Source organism: Ailuropoda melanoleuca, chromosome 5 (genome assembly GCF_002007445.2).
Source record: "Ailuropoda melanoleuca isolate Jingjing chromosome 5, ASM200744v2, whole genome shotgun sequence".
NCBI classification, from domain to species: domain Eukaryota; kingdom Metazoa; phylum Chordata; class Mammalia; order Carnivora; family Ursidae; genus Ailuropoda; species Ailuropoda melanoleuca.
This window is the reverse complement of record NC_048222.1, coordinates 21,165,116-21,190,331: the sequence shown is the minus strand read 5'-3', so window position 1 is coordinate 21,190,331 and position 25,216 is coordinate 21,165,116. Positions and strand designations below refer to the sequence as shown.

General features: G+C 47.5%; 1 protein-coding gene across 4 annotated transcripts in view; it reads left to right on the top strand.

The window, feature by feature from the left end:
- Positions 1-24,918, top strand: part of CDYL (chromodomain Y like) — a 229,182-nt gene extending 204,264 nt beyond the window's left edge. For 3 of the 4 annotated variants that reach the window (XM_034660384.1, XM_034660386.1, XM_011231057.3), the window contains 5 exons: positions 5,863-6,119; positions 7,438-7,610; positions 13,345-13,555; positions 22,223-22,366; positions 23,267-24,918. In XM_034660384.1, the coding sequence (XP_034516275.1) occupies positions 5,863-6,119; positions 7,438-7,610; positions 13,345-13,555; positions 22,223-22,366; positions 23,267-23,425 (944 nt within the window). In that variant the 3' untranslated portion in view covers positions 23,426-24,918. The remainder of the gene's footprint in view (positions 1-5,862; positions 6,120-7,437; positions 7,611-13,344; positions 13,556-22,222; positions 22,367-23,266) is intronic. The other variant, XM_034660385.1, reaches the window with a different exon arrangement.
- Positions 24,919-25,216: the final 298 nt, after the last annotated feature.

Genomic DNA, 25,216 nt, shown 5'->3' with positions numbered 1-25,216 from the left:
TTCCTGCACTTTAAAGATGCCATGCCTTTTCCACTGTCTTCTCTACTTTCAAAGATAATAAATATGCGGTTGTTTTGTTGTTCTACCTGTTAAGTCTTTTTCTTTCTCGCTCTACTTTGAAGATTTTCTCTATCACTAGCTTTTGCAGATTGATTATGATGTGCCTTACTTTTGTTGTCTTTGTGTTTATCCTGATTGGTATCTGTTCAGTTTCTTGGGTCTGTAAGCTTCTCATTTTCATCAGATTTGGAAAACTTGGAGCCTTTATTTCTGCAGATGTTTTTTACACACTTGCACACACCGTTTCTTGGACTCAAATTATACATATGCTGCATTGTTTGATGTCATCCTACAGGGCACCTGGGCTCTACTCTTTGGTTTTTCTTCTTTCTGTCTGTGCTTCATTTTGGATAGAACCTGATGGTAGGTCTCAAGTTCTCTGATCTTATCTTGTGCAGCGTCTAATCTGTTAAACATACCAGTGAAATTCATATGTTCATGTTGTCTTTTAAATCCTTGAGCATACTGAGGTGATTATAACTGTTTTGGAAAAGTCCTTTTCTGTTATTCCATCACCTCTCATTTTTAGATCTCTTTCTATTAAATGATTTAATCTTGATCATAGGTCCGGTTTTTCTGTTTCTTTGCATGTCTGTAATTTTTGGCTGCTGAATTTTGGAACTTTGAGGTTTTGGGGCACTGGTTTTGTAGTACACTTTTTAAAGTGTTAGGTTTGTTCTGACAGCCAGTTACTTGCAAATCCATTTGATCGTTTCGAGGCTTATTTTTAAGCGTTGTTAGTGTAGTTCTAGAATATCCTTAGTCCTAGAGCTGGATTAGTTCTACTACTACTATGTGCCTGTTCAGGGTCTCGACCCAGTGTCCTGCGTATTCAGTGAAGTCTCTACTCTGGCTGGTGACGACTCCCAGCTCCACGTGCTCTCTGGCAATTATATGGTTTATAGATAATTTTTTCCTCAAAAGTTGTTGTCTGCCAAACCTTGTGGAGTTTCACCTCGTGGATACTTAGATCGGTGTTCAAGAAAGACTCAAGAGGATCCCTAGCCAGTTCTGGAACTTTCTGTGTAGTTCCCTCCTTTTCAGTACCCCGCCCCACAAATCAGAGCCTCTTGGGCTCCTCCTGGTTTTAGGACTTTTGCTGAGCTGCGTGCAGTGTCCCTTGCCTGCACCTACAGTGTGGAAATGGCCCCCAGGCAGAAAGCCTGGGACGTTGTTGGGCTCACGGTGCTTGGTCCCCTTCATGCTGAGAATGTGGTCCTGCCCTGCCTGTTGGCCAGCATCTGAAACAGTTGTTGGGTGGATTTTTTTTTTCCTGTTTTCTACTTTTCACTGGCAAGTAAGGAAATGCAGCTACTGTTTCTCTCTTATGCTTGGAAGCAGAAGGCACGTTTCATTTTTAGAGACATGCTTTTTGAAGCAGTGAATTCTAACAGGTTAACAAACGCATGTTTGAGGGTATCCTTTTTGCTCTCAAGCATGTTAAAAGAATACAGTTTGTTGGGAGAGGCACAAAAATGGGTTTGTTCCTCGCTGGCTTTTTTGCCAGTAAATCCTAGGAAGGCATTTAGTAGTCTCTGGATCCAAGTCCTAAGGGAACTGTCAGCTCACTGAGAACGTTTGCGCCACCTTGTCATCAGAGCTGTTGGTTAGGGAGTCACGTAAATTTTCACATTGTTTACGTGTGGAGGGTATTTTTTCCTGAATCTCAGTGTTTACCTTTTAGCTTGGTCATTAGCACTTGGTTCTGCTCTAAAGCGTTCTGCTCGCTGTCCCCAGATTGGCACCAGGTGACCAGCTGTGTGATGGTGGGCAGGCCACTTAACTTCTCATCCCTTCGTGGAGGGAGCTGGGCTGATGGGGCTGGAAGGGCCCTTCCATTCATTTCGTCAGTGAAAATTGAGTGTTCCAAGCCCTAAAGGTACACTAGCGAATGAGACAGACAGGGACCCTGCTGTCACGGACCCCAGTGGAGTGCGGCAACATCTACACCATGAATAAAAAAATCAAATGAGGAAGAAATACCTTTGGTGAGGAGGGCTGTGAGGAAAACAAACGGGGGCAATGTGAGTGGTGCTGGGGGGGGGGCCCCACATTAGAGGGGCGCTCCAGAGGCCCGTCTGCGGACGTGATGCTTGACCTGCCATCCAGGTGATCGGGGAGAACCAGCCATCTGAGGCAATCTAGGCAGAGGGAGGAGCAAGTACAAGGGCGTTGAGGCCACCCAGAGTGGTTGAAAGACCGCCATGGCTGGGTTGTCATGAGTGAGGGGCTAAGAGGCACAAATGACAGCAGGGGGGTCAGGACCCAGCTCGTCCTGGCAGTCTGATTCCGAGACTCAGTCCTCCTGTAAACACTTCTCTACCCACACAGGGCACAGTTAGATGTCACATGGCCCCAGAGGGAAATAACAGAAGGTCCCTGGAGTCCTACTGGGGTGGGTGTGGTAGTTGAGGCACTGGCAAGATCACAGGGCCTGAAATCAGCAGGGACCGTAATGGCACCAGTGAGCCAGTACAGTTTTAACGGGGAGATGAAGGCCAAGTTCAACAATCCTGGTCAGCATGAGCCAGCATGAATCCATCTCCACATTTGCAGAACCACGGATAGCTCCGTGGGACCTGTTGCCTCAAAGAAAAGAAAATGGGCTTTTTGTGAAGCTCACATATAAAGGCGATATGGACCCCATAGCCTAGAAATCCTGCTTCTGTGGAAAGAAGCCACCAGGAAATCTGCCTGTAGAGTTAAGGAACGCATGCCTTTTAAATAGGGAGAGAAAAGGGACAGAGAGAAGCAAGAGCAGTTCAAGGGGGAAAGGGGCCAATCCAAAGTCAGCAGGCTTTGTCCTGGCGGAAAGCAGCTACCCAGCCCTCAACAGACCTTCCCTGTGTTGCTGGTCATTCTCACTGTGTTCTGATACAGCGCCAATTAATTCAGTTCGGGGTTAGTAAGTCTTAAAGATCCAGACACTCTCACCTGTTGTTGCGAGCACACTGGCCTGTGTCGTCTGCAAGAACCCCCTCCGCCTGGGCATGCCGCAGCCTCCAGCCTGTCCCCACGCATTTCGCTTTCGTCACATCACGCTTCACCTCCGAGTCTGGTGGCCTCCGGCTTACCTCTCTGCACAGGACTGCTCCCCATGCGGTCTTTTTTTAGGCAGGGAAGTCATCATCGTTGTCAGCTGTCCCCTCCTCCAGATCAGCAGTCTCTCACCTGGCAGTTGAAGCTCTGTGTTCCTTAAAAGAGTGTGTGAACAGATTCTTGATTTGAACATGTATGCTTTTTTATTTAATGACTTTTATGTGTCATTCATTGTCTCCTGCAGTCTGGCATTTTTACCCTTAGTACCGAGTGACACTACTTGCCTGAGTTTATAAATGGCTTCTAACCTCCCCTCCCCTTGCCTCTTCTCTTTTCTCCTCCACCTCTCTGAGGCATATGCCATTACTGACATGTCCTCATGGCCACAACATCTTCCCCTTCCTTTGAGGGGAGCTTCTTCCTGCCTTCCTGCTTCCCCGCTGCCTCCTGGCCCTGCACGTGGCTCTCCAGCAGACCCGCTCCTCACTCTTCCCTCTGGAGCTCCTGCTTCTCAATTCAGCCATCCTTTCTGCGCGCCAGCTCCTAAGTACTCACCCCCACCCTGACTTCTCCGGCCCCCACTTCTGATCTCTGGAGCGTCTACACCTGAATAATAGCTGTGGATAAAATCAAGTTTCTGTCCCCCTCCCCCGGCTACATCAGACTCCCCTGTGGTGCCCCATCTCCTGGGCACCCAGGCTTAATGGTTCCAGGGTCATCTGTGATCCATTTCCCTGTTAGTCAGGAAGTTATCTGGTCATGTTGGCTCCAGCTGCAGTGGAGTGTATTGAGGATGGTGATAGAACACAGATGGGGAAGGTTCTGATGGAGGACAGGTTGAAAGTTAAGAAGGATCCTTGCTAGCCTGCTCAGAAGGACTCAGGACACCCTGTATTCCTGGTAACAGCAGCCTATCAAATGCTCTTTTGATTGAAAATACTTGCCAGCATTGGAATGACAGAGGCCAAGGTAATATTAGCATTTATTGCAGTGTGGATCGGTAAAATGGATTATAGAACATCCATTCAGTGGACTGGTATGCAGCCCTAGAAAAGAGCAAGGAAACTAACCCGCTCAGACAAGTTCTAAGATAACTGTCAAATGATAAAAGCAAGACTATGTGTAGTAAACTACCACTTGTGTTTTTTAAAGGAGGGTGGAAATCTTTTTTTTTTTTTTTCTTCTTGCTTGTATATACGTCAAGACACCGTGGAAGGATACTGGGAAACCAGACACAGTAGCTAACTGGAGAGAGTGGGGTCCTGGGCAGATGGAGAGCAGGGGTGGTGGGAGGCCTCTTACCACAGATCTTAGATTTGTAGGTTCTTGAACCATATGCGTGTATTATAACCTCTTCCAAAATTTCAAAAAATTGAATTTATTTTTTTTAAAAAGCCTCTAAAGTATTTCTTCCAATTTAATGAAAGTCCTGTTGTTTTATCAAGGAGATTTTTGACTTCTCTAGATGTCCAGTCCTGAGTCTTTTCCAGTGGCCTTGGCTTATTTTCTTTCACTGTGGAGGAAATATTTCTGACCTGTAATTCATGTTCTTTTCCTCCAAGAACCTCTGCTAATTTTATTAGTAAAGCTTGATCCAGTTTTCCTACGTTTCTTTCTCTTTCTTCTCCTACCTGAAGGCTCTGTATATTCATTATCAGGTGAGATAATCTTCAGACAGTTCATATGAATAGGACTATAATTATTTATTAATACTTGATTTCTTACTCTGACATAACTTGATAACTCTAGGAAAGCATTAAATGAATCTCTTGCTTTATTATAAGAAATATTAAGTTCAGGAGACCATGTGTTTAAGACACAGCAACCACGTTGATGCTGAGGAACTGACATAGGGAAAATTAGCAGAACACTTTATACGGCAGTAAAGAGAATTGTCTTGAAATTGTGCTTAGAAGACTGTTTGAAAAATGTGGAACGGGGACCAGTGGGCAGAGAACAGTCACATCCCAGGGCATCACAAGAAAGCTCCTGAGAAGTTTGAGTGCCCACAAGGGGTGGGGGTGGTCTGCAGTGGCGACCACAGCACCACAACTTGTGGACCAGCAGAAACAGGTGGTCACCTGACGTGTCTGTACACATCGATCTTGCATTCAGAAAAAAATTTCAACTGAATGGCAGATAGCTTTGGCTCAAATAATATTTTCTTGAACCAATTTCCTTTTTTCCTTCAACTTCTCAAGCCTGGAATAGGTACTCTTCATGAGAACCATTCTCTTTTGATCTCATTCTTGAGAGGTCTCAAGTTTTGTAGCTTCTTTTCAGCAAGTACTTTCTATCTTCATTTTTTAGGCAACATAAGCAAGAGGGTGATTTCCTTGTCAGACTTTGAAGGAAAACAAATGCCTTTAAAAAAGCAGACTTTCTAGGGGCACCTGGGTGGCCCAGTCGGTTAAGGGTCTATCTTGGACTCAGGTCATGATCCTAGGGTCCTGCCATCAAGTCCGGGCCTTGGGCTCCCTGCTCTGCTGGGAGCCTGCTTTTCCCTCTCCCTCTGCCCCTCCCCCCAGCTCATGCTTGCGCTCTCTCTCTCTCTCTCTCTCTCTCTCTCTCGTGCTTTCTGTCTCTATCTCAAAGGAATAAATAAAATCTTTTTAAAAATAAAAGTAGACTTTTTAACAGCCTTGCTTTTAAGCATTAAGTCGTGGGTTCATAATGAGCGCTTTTACCCAATTCAGAGACGACACTGGGGAGGGACTTCGTAGCTGGACATCACAGGCCACTGTGATCTCACACTCTCTGCAGGTGCGTCTCCCTTTATGGATGCGTTAACAGCCAATGGAACAACCAACATCCAGACATCTGTTACAGGAGTGACAGCCGGGAAAAGGAAATTTATTGACGACAGAAGAGACCAGCCTTTTGACAAGCGGTTGCGTTTCAGTGTGAGGCAAACAGAAAGTGCCTACAGATACAGAGATATTGTCGTCAGGAAGCAGGATGGCTTCACCCACATCTTGTTGTCAACAAAATCATCAGAGAATAACTCACTCAACCCAGAGGTGAGAGACGTTCCTTGGGCTGATTTGTGCTTCATGTTTCTCCACGCCCTTGTCTCTGGCGCCTGCTTTGCGGAAAGGTGCCCTTTCTAACTCGCCTTCTGGGCCATTGCACAGTCCCGCCAGAAGGTAGGAAGCAGGGGTGAGGCTGGGCGGTCTTGCTGCGTACCACACTGCGCCTGCGAGCAGCTGGAGCCGAGCGCGCGTGGGGGTCCGCCTGCGTGCTGCAGGGCGGGGCCGTGCGGGGCGCGGGGAGCGGCCTCCTCCGGGTCAGTCACCAGCTCTCAGTCTGCGGGGCGGGGGGGCCTCCCCAGACTCGCATATCAAGTGCGTGTGGGCACGTGCGTTTCTTTAGCTTTGTTCAGACCGGATTCAAAGGGCGGGGGTCCCAGGCCCTTCAGAGGGTGTTGGCATCGTTCCTACGGGTCTTCAGCATCGTCGTGGAACTTCGTTCCCGCGGCAGGGACTTCGGCACGTGTTCGTTGCCGGGAGTACCTGGCAAAGCCGGCTTTCAGGGATCCCGGGAGATGGGGGCTTGCAGAGGTTCAGAAATGAACTCTAAAGGATCTAAGATGGGAAGTACTGGAACCGGTGCTGTGCCTTCTTAAAATTCTACATTCTGGTAGTTGTTTTCCACTTGTGAGCAGCTCGGTCAAGTGTTTTCCAGACAAGAAAACCAAACTACACAAAGTTTGTGTGTCTGGCCAGGGTCACATGACAAACCAGTTCAGGGCTGGCCCCCAGTCTGTTTTTTGACTGCAGAGTCCCTTCATTGGTTACTTGTAAGTGCTTCGTAGAGGTCATTTTCAGTGGCCTTGTGCCCTTCTAAAATGACTCTGGGCTAATGTGCTTATACTTACTATACTTATACACCAGACTTCTGGGGTTTCTGTCCCAAGTGTGGTAGGCTGGTGTTAAAAGGGAAAAAAAAAAAAAAGGCAGGGAACCCTGGTTTCTTTCAACTGGTTGAATGTGCCACCTGCTGTCCGAACTGTAGAAATGCCAAGTGGAAATCCTGTGCAGCTTGCCTCATCCGCTGAGAGTCCCAGCGAGTAGAATGTTAAGGAAACTCAGACTTATGGGTCTTTCTGATTTTACTCTGTTCATAATTAGTTATGTAACTTACACCGTCCCCAGCATTCCCAGTCTCTGGTTATAGAAAAGCAGCAGCTTGTGAATTATTTTACACTGTGGTAGATACAGGGCACGGTATCAGGCTTACACCGCACTTTCTCTGGGTCCAGATTATCCAGGAACAAAATGCTTTTAGGGTTCCGTATCAGAAGTACTCTCTGCCACTTTAACTTCTGGTGACTTCCAGGTAATGAAAGAAGTCCAGAGTGCCCTGAGCACAGCTGCTGCCGACGACAGCAAACTCGTGCTGCTCAGCGCCGTGGGCAGCGTCTTCTGCTGCGGGCTCGACTTTATTTATTTTATACGGCGTTTAACAGATGACCGAAAAAGAGAGAGCACCAAAATGGCGGAAGCTATCAGGTATGCACAAATGGTGTTTTTTTAATGGTTGTTTTGAGTGTCTTGCTTTCAGTGTACCCATCCCCGGTGGAACAGGCTCGAGCAAGCCTCGTGAGTAAACTGCATGTCTCCTTCCACTGAGACACACCAGTATCAAAATTAATTAAATCATCTGTCTTTTCTGTGGGCCTGGCATAAATTACTACTTGCCTTGAGCAAATAACTGATTTCAAGGCTGGCTCAAGCCCAGTGAGTGCTCAGGGAATGTTCTAATGACTAGCGTGTACAATCGCATATGGCCAGAGTTTCCATTATTTGTACTATGAGCGTGTTCTGTCTTCAGCCCTTAAATAAAGATCCATTCTCTTTCACATAATAACTTACCATTTGCTTGACTCTGAAAGAAATTGGCTAGGCTTTATGACAAGCTGGTTCCATAACATCACATGAAAAGTTTGTTTTAGTACAAGTAGTACACATTCTTGTTCAAGTTCATCCCGAGTTCCAGCTGCCCATAAACTTCGATCATGTAGAGTGAAAAGAGGTCCCTTTCTCTTAGGTGCTCTCCTCCCCCAGGGACCCACCATTCATTTACGTCGTCCCAGCCTTTTTCTAAACACTGTCAAATATGCATTCCTTACATATTAGAGATAATATAGATTTATTTTTAGTTCTGTTAAATAAATGGAACAATACTGTGTGTTCTCTTTGAACTTGCTTTTTCCATTGAACAGTGTGACTTTAGAGATTTCATTTCTTCTGTTTGGGGATTTTCCACTGCTATATCATAACATTGCAAAAAGCTTCCCTAGAATCACCTAACTCTGCTGCAAACATATCCAGGTACATATTCCGTTTCCTCATTCCTCACTTCTCATGCTAATCACTGTAAGTATAATTAAAAATGTCTAATTATTCAGAAATTAATTTTATTTGAAGTGAATGAAAGCCAGTCACCAACCAGAAAGACCATTGTACTACCCTTCCCACCTCCCTAAAATGACATATCCCTGAGTGACCCCTAAGAACCCTTTGCCTATGCGTTTGCCTTGGTGAGGTCCAGGAGGATGGGAACTTAGACGCACAGACGTGCAAAGTAAACTTGGTCGGATCTTCTCCAGATCCCTACACTGGGGAGTTGAAGTTGAGCTTCTTTGGATGATTAATGGGCTCTGCATGACTGAGACCTTGTGCCCTGACCTTGGGGGCACAGGGCTTCCTGGTCCCCCCAAACCATCCTTAAATGTGCACGTCGGGATTAGTGGGAGTTCTGTGTTGGTGGGTGCAGAGGGCATCTCTCTGACGGACTTCCCAAGATGGTTCTGTGGTTGCTGCCCTAATCAGCCCATCAGAGGAGTCCTGGAACCCCATACCTTGGGGTTTCAGGGCATTGCCTTGACCTTTTGTAAAATTTTTAACAATTTTCAAAATTAATATATTTTGTCACTGTGTACAGATGTACGCATGCATACAAGAGGTTTCTTCGTCTTTTTAAACATTGCCACTTTTTAAGTTTTATTGCTTTTTTCCAAAAATAGTTTGAAATTTTACAGTCTGTTTTAATTAAGTATTGTCTCTGGTCTCCTAAATAATTTCAAACTTGCAGTCTACTGGATAAGACCATCTTATTACTCAATTTCAAGTTAAAGTGCTTGATCAATGCACACAATTACTTGACAGTCGGTACTTCTAAGACAACTTGCAGATATTCCTGATTGTTAACCCATCCCATCCTTTCAGGATGAATTACATGGGTTTAATTTTCATTTTTCAAATACAAACTGTTGTGCCTCGGGCAGCGACTTTGTGGATTTTCTGTAAGCTCACACTGACTTTACACATAATACTGTGATTTGGGGGAGCTCTGCTGTAATAAGAGAATCAGATTTGTCTGCCAGCGTCTTCTGTGTTCTGGCTCCATTCTCCCCGGAGACGCTTCCCTAAGCTCCACTCCTTTTTTTTTTTTTTTTTTTTTTTTAAAATTTTTTTTTTTTTTTTTAAAAGANAGATAGAGACAGCCAGCGAGAGAGGGAACACAAGCAGGGGGAGTGGGAGAGGAAGAAGCAGGCTCATAGCGGAGGAGCCTGACGCGGGGGCTCGATCCCACAACGCCGGGATCACGCCCTGAGCTGAAGGCAGACGCTTAACCGCTGTGCCACCCAGGCGCCCCCCTAAGCTCCACTCCTAAATCTCAGTGTCTCAACCCTAGTCTGGCCCACTCCTCCCGAGTTGAATTGCCCTTGACAGTGCTTGAGGCTTGCACTGTTGGTGTTAGAAAATACAGAGGAAAGATGGATGGAGAGACCACATTTGTGGAACCTTTAGGTAACTTCACGTGTTTATTTCTGTCAGCTGCCCACTCCTGTTACTTGTCCAGACCCTCTCCCCTGTCACTCTCCTCGCCCCCCACGAAATAGCTTTTCTACAAAAAGGCCAAATCCTGCTTTAGGGAAACCCACTTGGTTCTTCTTTAAATGAATATATTTTTATCAATGTGAATTTTTCTTCATGTACTCTGGCAAGATACGAAAATAATGAGTTATACCAGATTCACTTAACCTTTGCTCTTGCTCATTTGCATTTAAATTAATTTTTATGTGTATAAGATCAGCTTTACACGTAAAGCTGTATATTTGTTATTTCTGTGTGTCTTCAATTTCTTAAAACTTTGGGGCAAAGAACGTCTCTATAGCAAGTTCCCCCCATAAAAAGTGGGAAATAGGAAGAGGAGGTTTGAATTCGATTGTCAGGTGTCTGCTACAGCTAATTCCGTTATCGGGACTGCTGGCCATAATCAGTTTGCAGATTCATTGTAATAAAAACATTCAGCACATTAGTGATAAAAATAAAATGATTATAAATCATTTTTATAACATTAGGCTTTTGAAGTCTGCGGGAACCAGTTGCTGGCTCTTAGTATCTAAAGGACTGGGAGCCTCCTCTCCCCTGAAGGCAGGCACCTTCTCCCCCCATGGAGTGAGAGGAGCAGAGATGTGGGGAGCAGAGCACCTGACTTCTCCCCATTCAGTCCTGTCCAGACGTTCCCATTGAAGGGAGGACTCCCTTGAAAACGGGCAGTGAACTACCTATTGAAACTTTAGATCCTGGTACCTCGTTGTCCCCAAATAATTCCTACACTATTGTTCTTAGGTGATTTTCTAACTTTTTTGGTGATATCCAGGAAGTAGTAAACGTTCTTCAAAAGAATGGATAGAAGTTTGCTTTTGTTTAATTAGACGTCTTTTTAAACTCATTTTATGACAAATAGAATTTCTTCTTTCCCTGCCATACCCACCACAGCCTTTATAGCTCAGTTCATAATTTCCAGAAAGCTGAAATTTAAATTCAGTATGTTGCATTGAGCACATTGGAACATTCATGCATTTTGATTTTAGGTTCTGAGGTAGACTTGTTCTCCACCCCCTAAAAGCAGCGGACGGGCCCTTCTTGAAGGCCAGGCTCCTGAGTGGTGTCTCAGGGCCCAGAGGCAGCCCCCACCTCCCTGTCCCTGTTCGCAGTGTGGCCAAGCTTCTGTGGCTCTGGAAAGTTTCCACTAAACAGAAAAAAGCATTTCTGTGAAGTTTGTTGTTGTTGCTGTTGTCGTTGTTTTAAAAAAAACAAATTTTTCTGTAGGCCGTGCTCCTTTCTGACATCTCAGAGCTCACATATCCGAATGTTCGGCTGTGTCCTCTGAAAGGGGAAATCATCTTCGCTGAGCGAACCAGTGAATTCCTACCCCTCCCAGAAGCAGCCACCAGTTTCATATGAAGTTATCATTCCAGGCAAAAATAAAAATAACTTTGGGGTGGGGGTGAGGAATCAGCTTCAAACAATTCTCCAGTCTTTCATTTTACAGTATCTATTTTAGCAGCATTTTTTTCTTTTATACAAACATATGACGTGAGAAGGAACACTGCCTTGTGGAATGATTGATTCCTTTGACCATTTCTCTGTAAAGTCACTCTCTTACTGCAGTATTTGCTCATTTCTTTCATGTTACTCTGCCACCCTATTCATGGTTTCCAGATGTTGTTAGCACTAGCCCAGCTCCTCCTGGGCCCTGTTCACATGAGGCAGATGAAAGCAGGGTGACTCCAGGGCACCCGGGGACATATTTTGAAAACGTCTGCTCTGTATCATGGAGACCTTTTTGAGAGTCCTCGGTAACTGAGCATAGAAAATGTATTTCCATCATGTCATTGACCCAACATCCTCAGAAGTGGCACACAAGTGAGGTAGCTTCATGTCAATTGTCTACATTATTTCAAGAACCTCTTTAAAAGGTTGCCTGGCTCTCTTTGTGTCATTAAAACCTAGTGTGATCTTTCTACCAATGCCTCAGGCTCTCATTTAGAAAGTCTTAGTGCAGCTCATTCGTTTGAATGAGCCAATTCTTACTCAATGTAAAGATCCTACAAGCCTTAGGGGGCCTCGGGGGCTGGGCCAAGGTCTGCAGTGGCTGCAGGGTGCCTTGGAGAACACTCCGTGCAGCTAGGTGTGCAAGCTGCCAAATTCTGCAGTGCGTCCTCTCTTCTGTTCTTTGCACACACACGCGTGCACACACACACGCCCCAAACCTGCCCCCCTCCAAAAAATATATGACCCTTTGTGTCGCTATTTGGGGAGATGGGGAGACCATTTAAGATGTTAAGTCATGATTTCCAGAGATAATCTGAATAGATTTGCTGAATTGCAGAGAGCAACCAGATTATTTCTGGTACTGAACATGGGGGTCAGGCTTAGAATTCTGTAATTCTGAGCTAGAACTCTGACTGCCTTAAAGGAATTATCTTCTCTTTTTGTTGGTGCATGTTTCTCTTTTTCTTCACCATGTTAAATCATAACAAGCAGCAACCTCTGAACATAAAATTAGATTCTAGTGGTAGGAAGAAGATGCACATTCCCTGTATGGCGTGGCATCAACCTACCCTAAATTGAAAAGCAGCCTACTTTTCCAGTCTGATCCTAAAACAAATCCAAAAATAGCATTGGCTCAGTTTTGAAATCTACATCGTCTGTGAAGGCTGCCCTACCCCTAGTCTTGCTCTACTTTGCAGCCCTGCTGCAGTCGTAATCTACAGCGCACAGCGGGACACACAGTGGTGGACGGGCAGTGTCTGCTGCCCGCTGTTTTTCCTCGGATCTCCAGTCTTAAACCAGCCTGGAAGTTTCTTGTTTCTGCACCCGCAAGTCATTCCATCTAATTCTGGACAAACTCAGGAAATCTCTGGTGTTTCCAAATAGTCAATGAGTTGTCTGAAATCACATAACAAGTCCAGAACTGGACCCCATGGGTCATAACCCCAACCTTCTAGTCTTTGCTCAACACCAGGCAATCTTGGTAGGCCCCGTGCCAGGTTTTCTTTGGGAGAGCTTCTAGATTGATCATCAGAAGCCCACGGTGTTTTTTGGGCTCCTTATGTCTTAAAGGGAAGAAAGGTTGTGGAGAAAGATGGATTAGTCCTAGAGCCCAAGAGCCAGCTGCAAATCCAAGAGCAGCCTCTGACGACTTCACGCACAGTCTTCGCACAGGTCCTGTAGCCACTCAAGCACTGCATCCAGGGTGTCATCGGCCCTTTATAACGAACAGTGATAAGACCAGGGCCCACTTCTAGGAGAAGGCCTTCAACGAATCTCAACTTATACTGATTTCCATACAGTTTACCTCTTGGTATATTGAATCTATAATAGTGGATTTTTCTGTTGCTCAAATGCACAATGTTTTGAGTAATTTCTCATTTATTTTTCATTTTAGAAACTTCGTGAATACTTTCATTCAGTTTAAGAAGCCTATTATTGTAGCAGTAAATGGCCCAGCCATTGGACTGGGAGCCTCCATATTGCCTCTTTGTGATGTGGTTTGGGCCAATGAAAAGGCTTGGTTTCAAACACCCTATACTACCTTCGGACAGAGTCCAGATGGCTGTTCCACCGTTATGTTTCCCAAGATTATGGGAGGAGCATCTGTGAGTACCTCTTTTTTAAAAATTATTCTAGAAAACTTCCTGAAGAAATCCAGTTTGGTCATTGTTTTTCTAAATATGTACAGGGTGTCATTTTGTGGGGACTTCCTTTCAGACGCACTTGTAGTTCAATTCTGTTCGTTAACTCATATTCTTAATTCATGAAATCATGGGAGGTTTTCATATTTTGGTTCATAGAACGTTTCTTGCCACTGGGTTGCATCATTTCCTAAAGAAGGACCTTATTCAGTGAGCAGTCTCTCTCTGCGTAATTGACACCGATATCCATTATTAGTAAATACCCAGTTTGTAACCCAAACAGCAGAGTGTGCCATCAAAAGGTTCTTGACCTAATAACCTAAAAGCTGCACTTTTAAGAGAAAGCAATGAAAGCCCTAAGTTGGTTAGGATAAGAGAAGTCTTTCCATCTGATTGTGGAGCTTTATTTTTTTAACCAATTAAGCCATCCATAATAAGCATTTGTGTGTGTAGCTTTTGATTTTTTTCAAGCAGTTATACTCATTGCATTTCTTACTCCCTGAAGTAGGGCAAGGGGTGGCGTCACGGGTTGGGGTCTCCACAAGCCACACTGAGGTAAAGTTTGGCATGGTGGACAGATATTCGCTAGTCCACACCTGTCGGCAGGATGGCAGCGGTCAGGGGTCTGCACAGAGGAAGGCAGGCCCAGCAAAGCTTGGGCCACCTATGGGGAGCTCTGGGGCACGTATGGCCTGTCACAGTTGTCCACACTGGACTGAAATGACTGGTTCCTTTACGTCCGTCATCACCGAGTGTGGGCTGCCCAGGAAGAGCGCCATGACCGTGCATGAAGGGGCTCTCTGCAGCAGAGGGCGTCCCCGAAGGGGCTGAGGGCTGGCTGCTGACAGCACTCCCAACAGCTGGGACAGCAAGACCTCCCTTGGATGGACCTCCGCAGCACATCCCCATGGCCACCACAGTTCACCCCTTGACCCTTCACATCCACCTCTTCATACACATTAAGGGGGGGCCACGATTCCTGGGGAAAGATATAGAGGAGAAGGATTAGCCACTGACGACTGTGAGAGGCAAGAACTGCCTCGATGTTAAAGTTAGCAGGTAAAAGTATGATGAGAAGATGAATATTTGCATTCTCTCATTATTTATGGTGGGAAAAATAGTGACTTTATGGTAGAGAAGGCTGGCAGGCATCCCCTGACGGAGTGGTCAGAGTCCCCAGAAATAAGACCCGTCGTTGGCCCCAACCTGCAGTGAGAATGACGTGGTATCACTCCACCAGAGTCCTGCCACATGGACATCCCCTCCGTCCGGTCTAGAGAGAGCACCAGACAGGCCCGGACTGTAACACAGTCTGCAGATACCATGCAGGGCCCTGCCAAAGTGCCACGTGGTCGGAGAACTCACCGGAAGACCTAGGTGCCACCCCACACTGGGGGGCACAGAGGGGCCTGAGAGCTCCGTGCACATGCAGGGATCTCAGACGCAGTTTGGGGTCAGGGGAAGGACTTTTATAGGAAAAATTGTGAACTTTGCAGACGGTCTGTGGTTTGACTCATAATACTGTGTTGATGGTAATTTTCCCGTTTTGATCATTGTAAGATGTCATAGAAGATGTTAATGTTAGAGCTGGATAAAGGGTTTATCCTCTCTCTACAACTTTTATAAGCTTCCCATAAGTCTAAATTTATTCCCAAAACAGAGTTTGAAAGAAAGAGGAAGGAGTTCACTGGGCCGCACAGCCACCATTGCCACATCTGGTCTTAAAGCCACCACACCCTTGTCTTCTCCCTTCCTGTTCTAGAACGTCCCACCCACCCAAGCTGCCACCTCTGCTGGCCTCAGTGACCACCCTGTGGTGGGACGCTGCTCCCCCCACCCCTGAGTTGCTGCACTTGTGCGTTTGTGGCTGCGTCTGGGTGGCCGAGGACCAAAGGGCTGCCAGTGGGCGCCAAGTGCCCAGGTAGTAGCAGTCATAGCCTGAAGTTCATTGGGACCCTTGCTGCGTCTGCTGGCCAGGTGTGCTCCCTCGGGGACCAGCAGAGCCCAGTTTCAAAGGCAGGAGGCACAATGGCCCTCAGGTCATTGGTGGGGAGCGGGGGCAGTGGCAGGTGCAGCCATGCCCCTTCCCATCCCTCGTTTCCCAGTCCTGAGTGTTCTTTCTGTCGGGGACATGGTACCATATCAAGGTCTTTGATGTGCTGTGCACGCTGTAACTCAGAAGAGGTGCCGCCTCCAAGCTGGCACTCCCCCTGCACCTCCAACCATCCCAGCGCTCCATCAGCAGCGGCCTCTGGAGTTGTCGAACATGACACGGCCAGAGGACCCCATGGTCATGGGCCCGCTCCCCCAACCCCTTTGCTGTGAGGGGGTTCTGGGCTGGCACACCCCATGCACTTCATGAGCCTCGGAGAGCGGTGCTTGTGGGGACCCCAGGCAGGAAAACAAACCCAGAACAGAGTGAGCATCTGTTCCCGTGACAGCAGTCAACGGGCCACCAAGCAGGTGGCTCAACATTGATGTCTTGCTGGAGGCTGGATGTCCGCGGTGACTGTAACTGAGTCAGCCTCAATGAGTCAGAGTCTATGCCCTTGAGCTCCATCTCCCACACACCCCACAGCCACTCCGTCCACGTGCTTGTCGTGCCAGCACGTGACCAAGACTCGTCTCCCAGAGCTGTTTGTTTCCTTCCTGTGATGCATGCTTCCTGTTGGACGCTGATGTCACGCCGTCATGTACGCACTTCCTCGGCCATCGACATGCCAGGCCCATTGTCCCCGACCTTCCAGGCCCCTGACCAGCCAGCCAGGCCATTTGCCATTGCCCAGGGTCACTGCACGCTCCCATCTTGATCCACCTCTCCTTCCACACCAGGCGGTGGACGAGGCTCACCCCCTATTGGGGAGTGTTTCCCTTCAGGGGAGGCTCCAGGGCACTTGCCAGCTGTGTTTCAGTCTGCACACCCAAAAACGGAGCCAGCCCATGCACAAACCAGCTCACTCGTCAGGACTCCCCCATGTGGCCGGCGGTGTGAGCTGAGGCAGAGCCCCGGTGCAGCAGTGGTGGGTGACGTGGGGGTCCGGGCCCCCCATGCAGTTCGCCCGTGCCCCTCTGCTGTCTGTGCCTGATCCCAGCTGTGCGCCTTATGGCTCGCCTTACATCTAGCAGGCCTGATGGGACTCAGCTCTTGGGGGACATTTCCAATGTGTGGTCATTTGGTGGCTAGGCGTTCCGCCTCCACCAGGGTTCAGTAACACTCCAGAATTGCTTTTTAAGAGGCACGTTCTTCTCTGCCGTGAACAGCACAGGCTCGCTCCTGCGTTGTCATCTCTCTGGCATGTGCCCCAAGCGCCTGGAGGCCTCTCGTCCCACCGGCTCCACAGTCAGGCCTGGCAGCTCTGCCATTTCAGCTCCACTTAGCCTGGGCCACCACCCACTCCGTGCTTCTAGGAGCCATCCCAGTAGTTAAGATCACACCGTCTGCCAGGGCCCTGGCCAGGCAGTTAAATCTTGTATCTCAGGAGAGCTCCCAAATCAGCAAACTCCCCTGTCCAACTTTGCGTTCTGGTTCCAAGTCAGGCACCCTTCGAATTCAGGCCCCCATGTCTTCCTGCAGTTCCTTGGAGGGAGGAAGCAAGTTAAAGGCCTAGTGGCCAGGAGAAGAAGCCGGGCAGGACTTGAGGGAAGCGATGCCGTCTTGCGGAGAGAGACCTCTGCATTGTCTCCAAGCAAGATGGCAACACTTGTTCCTGATGGGGACAGAGGGGTCAGAAGAGTCTGGGGTTCAACTTGGGGATGTCCACCTGGAGTCCCTGTTCGAGGTTTAAAGGGTCTCCTCCCTCCCCTCCCCACCGAGCCCAACAGATCCTCCTTGGTGGGTGACTTGCCTTGCCTAGAGCTGGGCCACTCAGATTAGTAAGTCTTGGGTCTGGATCTGCGCTTTCTCTGCCTTCTTGCTACCCAGCAGCCCCTCTGCTTGCGTCAGTGGCAAATAGCAGTTACTGTGCGGGTTTTCGCACTTGAACCACCGCCAGTGCCAGGTGCTCGGGTGCTCCACCAGCCCTTGAGGGGTGCTCTTTGCCAGCCAGCCAGGGAGCTATCTTGCTCCCAAAACCCTCTCATCGCCACTTCTTCTCCCATTCTCACCTGTGACAAGTTAGTTTTTCTGGAAACAGAGGCCAAGTTGGATTTGGGCAAGCAGGACATAGGGTCCACCTCTGCGGCAGGGCAGGGAGGAGGCAGGACTGGGCAGAGGGCAAAGGTGAACCGTGGTACCGCCCTGGCAAAACTCCCCCTGAGCCCACAGGGAGTCCTGGGGCACATGTGGCTGCCCCTCCTCTTCCGGGGGCCCCGCCTCAATCAGAGCCTCCTATGCGGGTGTGGCCGCTCCGAGGAGCTCTCCCAGAAGGCCCCTGCGAACAGCACCCCTGGCAGCGGGACAGCAAGTGTTTCCTGGGCCGAGGCCACCGGGCGGCACGTCTGCGTCCACCCCACGGTGGTGCTCCGTGTTTCACAGATGAGGAGCTGGGGCCCCATGTGGGTCACTGGTCTTGTTTTCACCATGCTGCCCCCACCTAACAGTTATTACTACCTGGTTCTGGTGGTAGAGTCGTTATCGGGAAAATCACTTTAAGTTCCTTTTAAGTTATTACCGTAAAATAGATCATTTCCTAACAGTTGCTGCCCGTTCTGGGAGCAAAGACGCCTTGTCATGGGTAAAAGCCTTTTACGTGCATCCTGAGTCTTACCCTAGCGAAGACTGAAATACCCGTGTGGTCCGAGGAGCTGTGTGATGTTGATGCAGGCACAGGAAGAGCAGATTGGGGGGCACTAAACCTGACATCTAAGCCCATTTTGGGCAAAGGCATTCTGAAATTGGAGTCCTTAGGCCAAAAGCTGCTAAGAGGTGGAACCCTTTGAGCCCACTGCACTCAGGACCAGAAAGAACGGGAAGCCGTGACAAGATGAATGCCTGCTCGCCCGGCAGGTGCATTTTCCCTCACGGGACCTGTCTTGAAAACACATCACTTTTTGCTTCTCGTGATCTCCTGGTGCCACTCGTGCACATGGTGGTTCTCAACCGGGGTGCCGTGTCCCATGTCCCCTTCCCCGTGGTCACGCGCTGCAGCGTCTAGAGACTGGGATGTCACAGCGGAGGCGGTGCTGGCAGCTCGAGAGCTGGGTGCTGCTCGGCATCCCGCAAATCACACAACAGCCTCCTCGCCACGCTGGCTGGACCAGAATGTGGTTAGCGCCTGGCTGAGAAACCCTGCCCTGAAGCAAGAGCGGAGTTCAGAGTCTGCTCAGAAAGTGCAGAGTGTCTGACTAAAACCTGTCTGCAGAAAGTAAGTGCTGCTGGGGAGAGGCATGCGTGCTGCGACAGCGCCCACTGAAAGTGACACCCCCCCCGGATGCCAAGTCCCCTTGGTGCACTTTTGGTGGGTGTGAGCTTCCGGCAGCCTGAGGCAAGGCTGCAGCGGGTTTGGTTTTCCACCAGGCTTTGTGCACAGCTCTGCAAGAAGGCTAAGCCAGAGAGGATCGTGTTCCCAGGACAGGAGTGTGCAGCCAAAGCAAGCTGTGAGAGCTGTCCTCTCCTGGTAGTCGCAGCCCGGCCTCTCTGGAGCGAAGCTGTGGTCACAAACACGCGGGTCAACGTCGTCGGACTGTGTTGTTCTACAGCTTAGTCCTCCTTGTCCCCAGTAAACATTCAGGCCATGCCCGCTGGGTGCCCAGCGCCGCACCGTCACTGTCCTGTGGCTCGGGCACTGTGAGTGACACCCTGCAGAGCCTCGCTGAGGAGGACACAAAGCTGGTGAACACGGGCTTCCACTGATAAAGCTGGCAGCTCTCATTCCGGATGGTGTGATGCTGGAGCTGATGTCCTCGCCCCGAATTTACCAGAGAGGGGGCTGCTCTGGGGAGTTGCGAGCCGGACCCGAGGGAGTAAGTGGCAGAGCCGCTGCCTCCACGAGGTTCAGAGCTCCCCAGCCCGCGACGCCTGGGTGGCTCAGTTGGTTAAACCTTTGCCTTCGGCTCAGGGTATCCCAAGGTTCTGGGATCAAGTCCCGCATCAGACTCCTTGCTCAGCAGGAAACCTGCTTCTCCCTCCCCCTACTTGTGTGCTCTCTGTCTTTTGGACAAATAAATAAAATCTTTAAAAACAAAACAAAACAAAACAAACCTCCCCAACCCCCCCTGCCCAAGCTGGTCAGGTTTCCTCACCACACCTCTTAATGTGGTCTTTTGGGCTGAAAGAAAAGGGAACTCTACTTTTCTCTGGCATTTCTCACTTGTCTGGATAGTTAGACTGTAACTTTTTAAAAACAGTTGGCAATCTTGGAACAAAATGGCAGCCAGTAAATTTCCAATGACCATATCATCTTTGCAAGTCTGTTTCTTGGGTAGAAGTTAGAAACCTCTCATGCTAAATCTACTAGAAATGGAGCATATGAGAACATGCTCATTCCAATTGAGTGTATTTAATCTTACTAACCTTATGGTATTATTTGTTGACTGTAATTTAAACCAACTCCTTGCCTGTACTTACATAAGGAGTATTAACAGCCTTGAGTCAGTCACACTTTCATGCTCTTGGGTGAAGTCCGAAATGCCCTTTGTTGTCCTGCACATCCAGCCATCAGGAATAGAGAAGACTAAGTAGGGAAAGACTCTCCAGGGACTGCAGCCACAGAGTTAGCCCAGCTCCAAAAGGAGTACGCGGTGGCAATGACAGCTCCCCGCATGGTGGGAGACTGTTCTGACGGCCCGGCTGGCTAGCACAGGCATGTGAGAATCAAGGGAAGGGAGAAGGGAGGAAGAGAACAGTGGTGGGGCTCTGTTGTACCTCCAGATGGCAAAGAGTAATATTCAGAGAAGTGACAGGGTGGGGGACAGGCCCACAGAGGGGCTGGAGAGGGAGCACGTGAAGGAGACTTGCTCTCCCCCATACCCCACTCTCAACAGGCACACGTTCATATCCACAACGCGAGCTAAGATCCTGTGGTTCCAGCTGGTCTTGGAAACACACTTGGCACTTCACTTAAGTGATGTAGTCGTGGTGTGGTCTTCGCTGTATTGAGAAGAGAGAAGGACAAACTAGGAAAACCATAGAGCACTCCCCACCAAGTCCTCCTCCCGGCAGTCCTGTCACCCTTTCTCATCGCGTTTGGATCCGTTTTCAAAAGAAGTATCTTAACAGCTAACAGTAAGGTGAAGTCAGGCTTCTAAACACATTGTTTATTTTAGACCTTCTTTTTACTGAGAAGAGGAGGTTCTGTACAGGGGTTTTCAAATAGAAGATCTCTGAACTCTTCACACATTCAAGCCTTTGTCCAAGACTTGGCACAAATAACAGGTCCACGTTGGGGCCAGAATAAGTCATAAGTCTGAAGAACTTCAGTCCTTCTTGTGGGGACCCAGCTCTCCACCCTGTTTCCCATCCTTTGCCTGTGTTGAAAGGGTAGTGAGTCACCAGACACTTCCTTCGCCAGCTCTTTTTACTTGGTTGTCATCCACACTGTGCATTTTATGTGCAGTACATGTTTCGATGCATTTACAGGAGGCTTTTCATAACAATATTTTACCTCTTTTGGAAAAGGAGGGTCACCTCCCAAGAGTATGCTTTCCCTGAGTCACACTAGGTCATGGTCAGGTCTTCATCATGACCGTCAGATTCTTTGGGAAAGTTATCAGTGCAAAATAAACTGCAGACAGGAAATTGTCACATCAGAACAGTGCAAAGTTTCCTTGTCAGATAGGTTTCCTCCCTATTTGGATATCTGTGAGCCTGTGATTTGAATAAACTAAACTCCATGTACATGGTGTTGAGACCTTAAGTGATATGGAATCCTAGACAAAGTTAAAGTCAATTTCAGGCATGTACATACACACACGTACACACATACTTTTTTTTTTTTTAACAAAAGCAAATGTTGATTTCCTCCGTTGAGTCATTTGAGGTGACTGTAGTTGGACCCTTCTAAGAAGACCTCAGTAGTGGTCATTTTGGATGCATTCAGGTCCTGAATAGTTTCTTACTTTAATGTCCAAGTGGTAAAATGTGGCCTTCTAAGTTATACTCGAGCAGAAACACACTGCCCTTAGAGCTTTGTATATGGAGAGGAAATCACCATTGGCCTCTCTCTCATAATAGCGAATATTGATTAGTAATTCTGTGACTGATTAAATCCCTGAAACTACAAATTGTCTAGTTTTGCTTATGCCTCAGTTTCCCAGGATCCTCTTTTGTGCATTAAATGACTTCACACATGGGAATAGCCACTGGGAAGGAGGAGGCAGCTGGGAAGGAGGGCGGCTTCAAGCTCACAACAAGTAGGCCTTCTCTAAATGAGATTTCTTGGTTATGCCTACATGATTCTGTATTACATCATAAAATAAGCCTTACTTTTTTTTTTTTTTTAATTCCCCGTCATCGTGTTACTTCTCACCTGCGTAGTTGATCGTGCCTTGTTGGGTTTCTTCTCCGAGCACAAGCTCCGGAACAGTGCACTTGAGAAGGAACCCTGGAAGAAGCACAGCGAGTCCCCAGCAGGGCCCGCACATTTACACGCCTGTTCCTGATTTGAATTTTGTTAGATGAATTTTCAGGTTGGGTCTTTTCTGCCTGCCTTCCCCCTCACATTTCATGCCCGTATCAACTCTTCTTCCTTTCAGGCAAATGAAATGCTGCTCAGCGGACGGAAGCTGACGGCGCAGGAGGCGTGCGGCAAAGGCCTGGTCTCCCAGGTGTTCTGGCCCGGGACCTTCACCCAAGAAGTCATGGTTCGCATCAAGGAGCTTGCCTCCTGTAATCCAGTTGTAGGTGGAATTCATTTTCTTACATATATTACCTTTTATTTTTTTCTGTGACCTTTCCTCCAGAGAGCTCCACATGTCACGGCGTTCCCGAGTCCTCCACTGCTGCTCCCTGCACGGCCACCTGCATGGGAAATGCTGCAGGAGCTAAAATTGGTGCCACTGCTCCACACGGGCTCACCTTGTCCTCCCGGTTGCAGAGGCCTAAGGGTGAAAGGAATGCATTTCAGAGCTTTAGGAACTTCCAAATGCCCTATAAAACTCTGCCAAAACCATCTATACAGTTCTTGCCTGTTTGCAGAGCTCTTTCCTGTAATCATGTTTGCTCCCCTCCCCCTGCCCCCCACAGTGGATGTAAGCTTCTGTTTGATAAATGTGCTGGATAATATTCAGTCTTGTAACAGAATTGCATTTAGCAAATTAGAAGATGAAATGTCACTGAATATTAACTGACATGACTCCCATTTAGACTCTCCCTGATATAACAGCCTTCACTATTAAGATTAAGTTTTGGTTAGACAGTCCAGTCAGTAGGTGTTTGTAGAGCTTTCCCTGAGCGTCCCGAGGGTCGACGTTCAGCTCGGGCTGCACCGGCCTGCACCAGCCGCAGCACAGGGCCCGGGCTTCTTGGTCTCAGTGGGGAGGGCCAGGGCGCGAGCAGCATAGCATAGCTCTCCTGAAACAGCTCACTAGCTGAGAAGTTGAGAATTTGCCCGATACCCAGTGTGGTTACACCCCAGCCCTGTCTCGGGCCTGACGTGTATTGTGACAAAATGTCTGGTAGCCTAATTTTAACAGGTAATAACTCAAGATGGATAATTGTCTCCATAAATTTAGGGACAGAGAGAGCCACTGCTTGCAGGCATGCACCCTTGCTAACTCACCGCTCGTTGTCCGTTCCAGGTGCTGGAAGAATCGAAAGCCCTTGTGCGCTGTAACATGAAGATGGAGCTGGAACAGGCCAACGAGAGGGAGTGTGAAGTGCTGAAGAAGATCTGGGGCTCAGCGCAGGGCATGGACTCCATGCTGAAGTACCTGCAGAGGAAGATCGACGAGTTCTGACCGGCAGGTGCCTGCTGGCGACACTGGAATTCTAGAGCAGGACATCTGTGGCGCCGGGTTGCCCTCCTCCATCCTCACGGCCTGAGACAAATTCACCCTTAGCTCACGCTTGGAAGCAGGACTTACGACATCCAAGCTATTTATTATCAAGGAGTTTTTAAGTACTGTAACTTTAAAATAAATAACTACAAAGCTCCTTTGTGCAGACGTCATTATTTTATACTTAGTACACACACAAGTATGAAAGTATAACGGTGAGCTCTAGACTGCTCTCCGAGCTCTGTCTTGTTATTTAGCTAGTACTGTCTAAAAAAGAAACGAAGTGTGTTTTGCTGGTTTTGGGTGGCAGAAGGTCTGGAATAATGTTTGTTTTCCTGATTTTTTCCTTCTAGAACACAGAATCTAAAGAGGTATTGGCCAGCCTCCTCTCTCCTGCCCCAATTAGAGACACAGAAAGATCTGAGATGTGCCTTTGTCTCCAAAAAAGGTACAGATGCCTCAGAGATGGGATGTCCTGAATCAAAAGTAAAACTTATCTTTTAGGATAAGTATTTCTGATGAAAAACCCGCTGACGAACATACCCCTAAACTGAAGTACACTTAGGATTCCTGCTGGAAAATCCATTGATTCTTCCTTTTTAATATGTCCAGTTCTTACCCAGTTAACATGAAGAAACCACTGTCTCTCCAGAGGAAAGCTTGTTTTGCAGTATTAGTGAATCACTGAATAGCTTAAGTATGAATATCTAAGTTATAAGTTAGTCTTAGTGGAATTTAAGGAGTTTTTCTGACCCTTTTGAAAAAATAACTACATAAGTGCTTCTTGTTGCTGGGTGAGAAATACTTTATATACAGTTTTGGTTTTCTATTTGCAGCTACGATTGATGTATTACACCAAAAAAAAAAAAAAGTATTTTTATGTTTATAAATTGTAATTTTTAGGTTCACTTAGAATGTATTTTATTTAATAAGTTAAAATTCTTTTGGCACACTATTAAATGCAAAAACTCCTTTAAAAAAAAAAAAGGAACTACCTTATATTCAATGTTTAATGTTGCTGGTCTCTGCTTTCATGTCTACGCACTACACGGAGTGCAGTGGGGTGTCCAAGAGTGCCCTATGTAAATAGACATTCACATTCCTTCCAGGAGTGGGGACTGGTTCCTGATTACAGACGCCTATTATTAGTTAGGCTCTGAGCTTGCAATCATATTGAATGTATGAAGAATGAAATAAAATCAAAACCTTATTTTTGTACAGTTTGGAAGTTTATACTTAGAACCGACCACCTCCCGGCCACGTGGAGAGCTGTACAGTGTGTAAATCTGTCTTTACCTTGGATTGGTTGGTGCGGTATTTTTGCATCTGTGGGACCTACTTTTTCGTTCAGTAGTTTGAACTATATATAATAAACTGTACAATCTGTAAAGTTTTTATAGAATAAATATTCAGCTGTGAAAACTGGTTAAATAAAACTAATATTTCTTAACACATTTGAAATGTTCGTCTCATTCTTCACTCCTGAAGTTTCCCATGGGATGTTTAATCTTTTTTGTGAGATGCACACGTGGGCATACAGCTTCTATACAGTTTAGAGAGTAGGGGACGCCCGTGGAACTGTACCAGGAGAGGAGCTAGAAGCTGACGTCCTCCCAAGTCCCGCCTCCTGTACTCCCCCAGGCTGCAATTCTCTGAACTTTGTGTCCGTCTTCTCCTCACTCCTCTGTCAGAGATGCATATTCCTAAATACGTTACCTACTTCTGCCTATTTCTGAATTTTACGTTGTATCA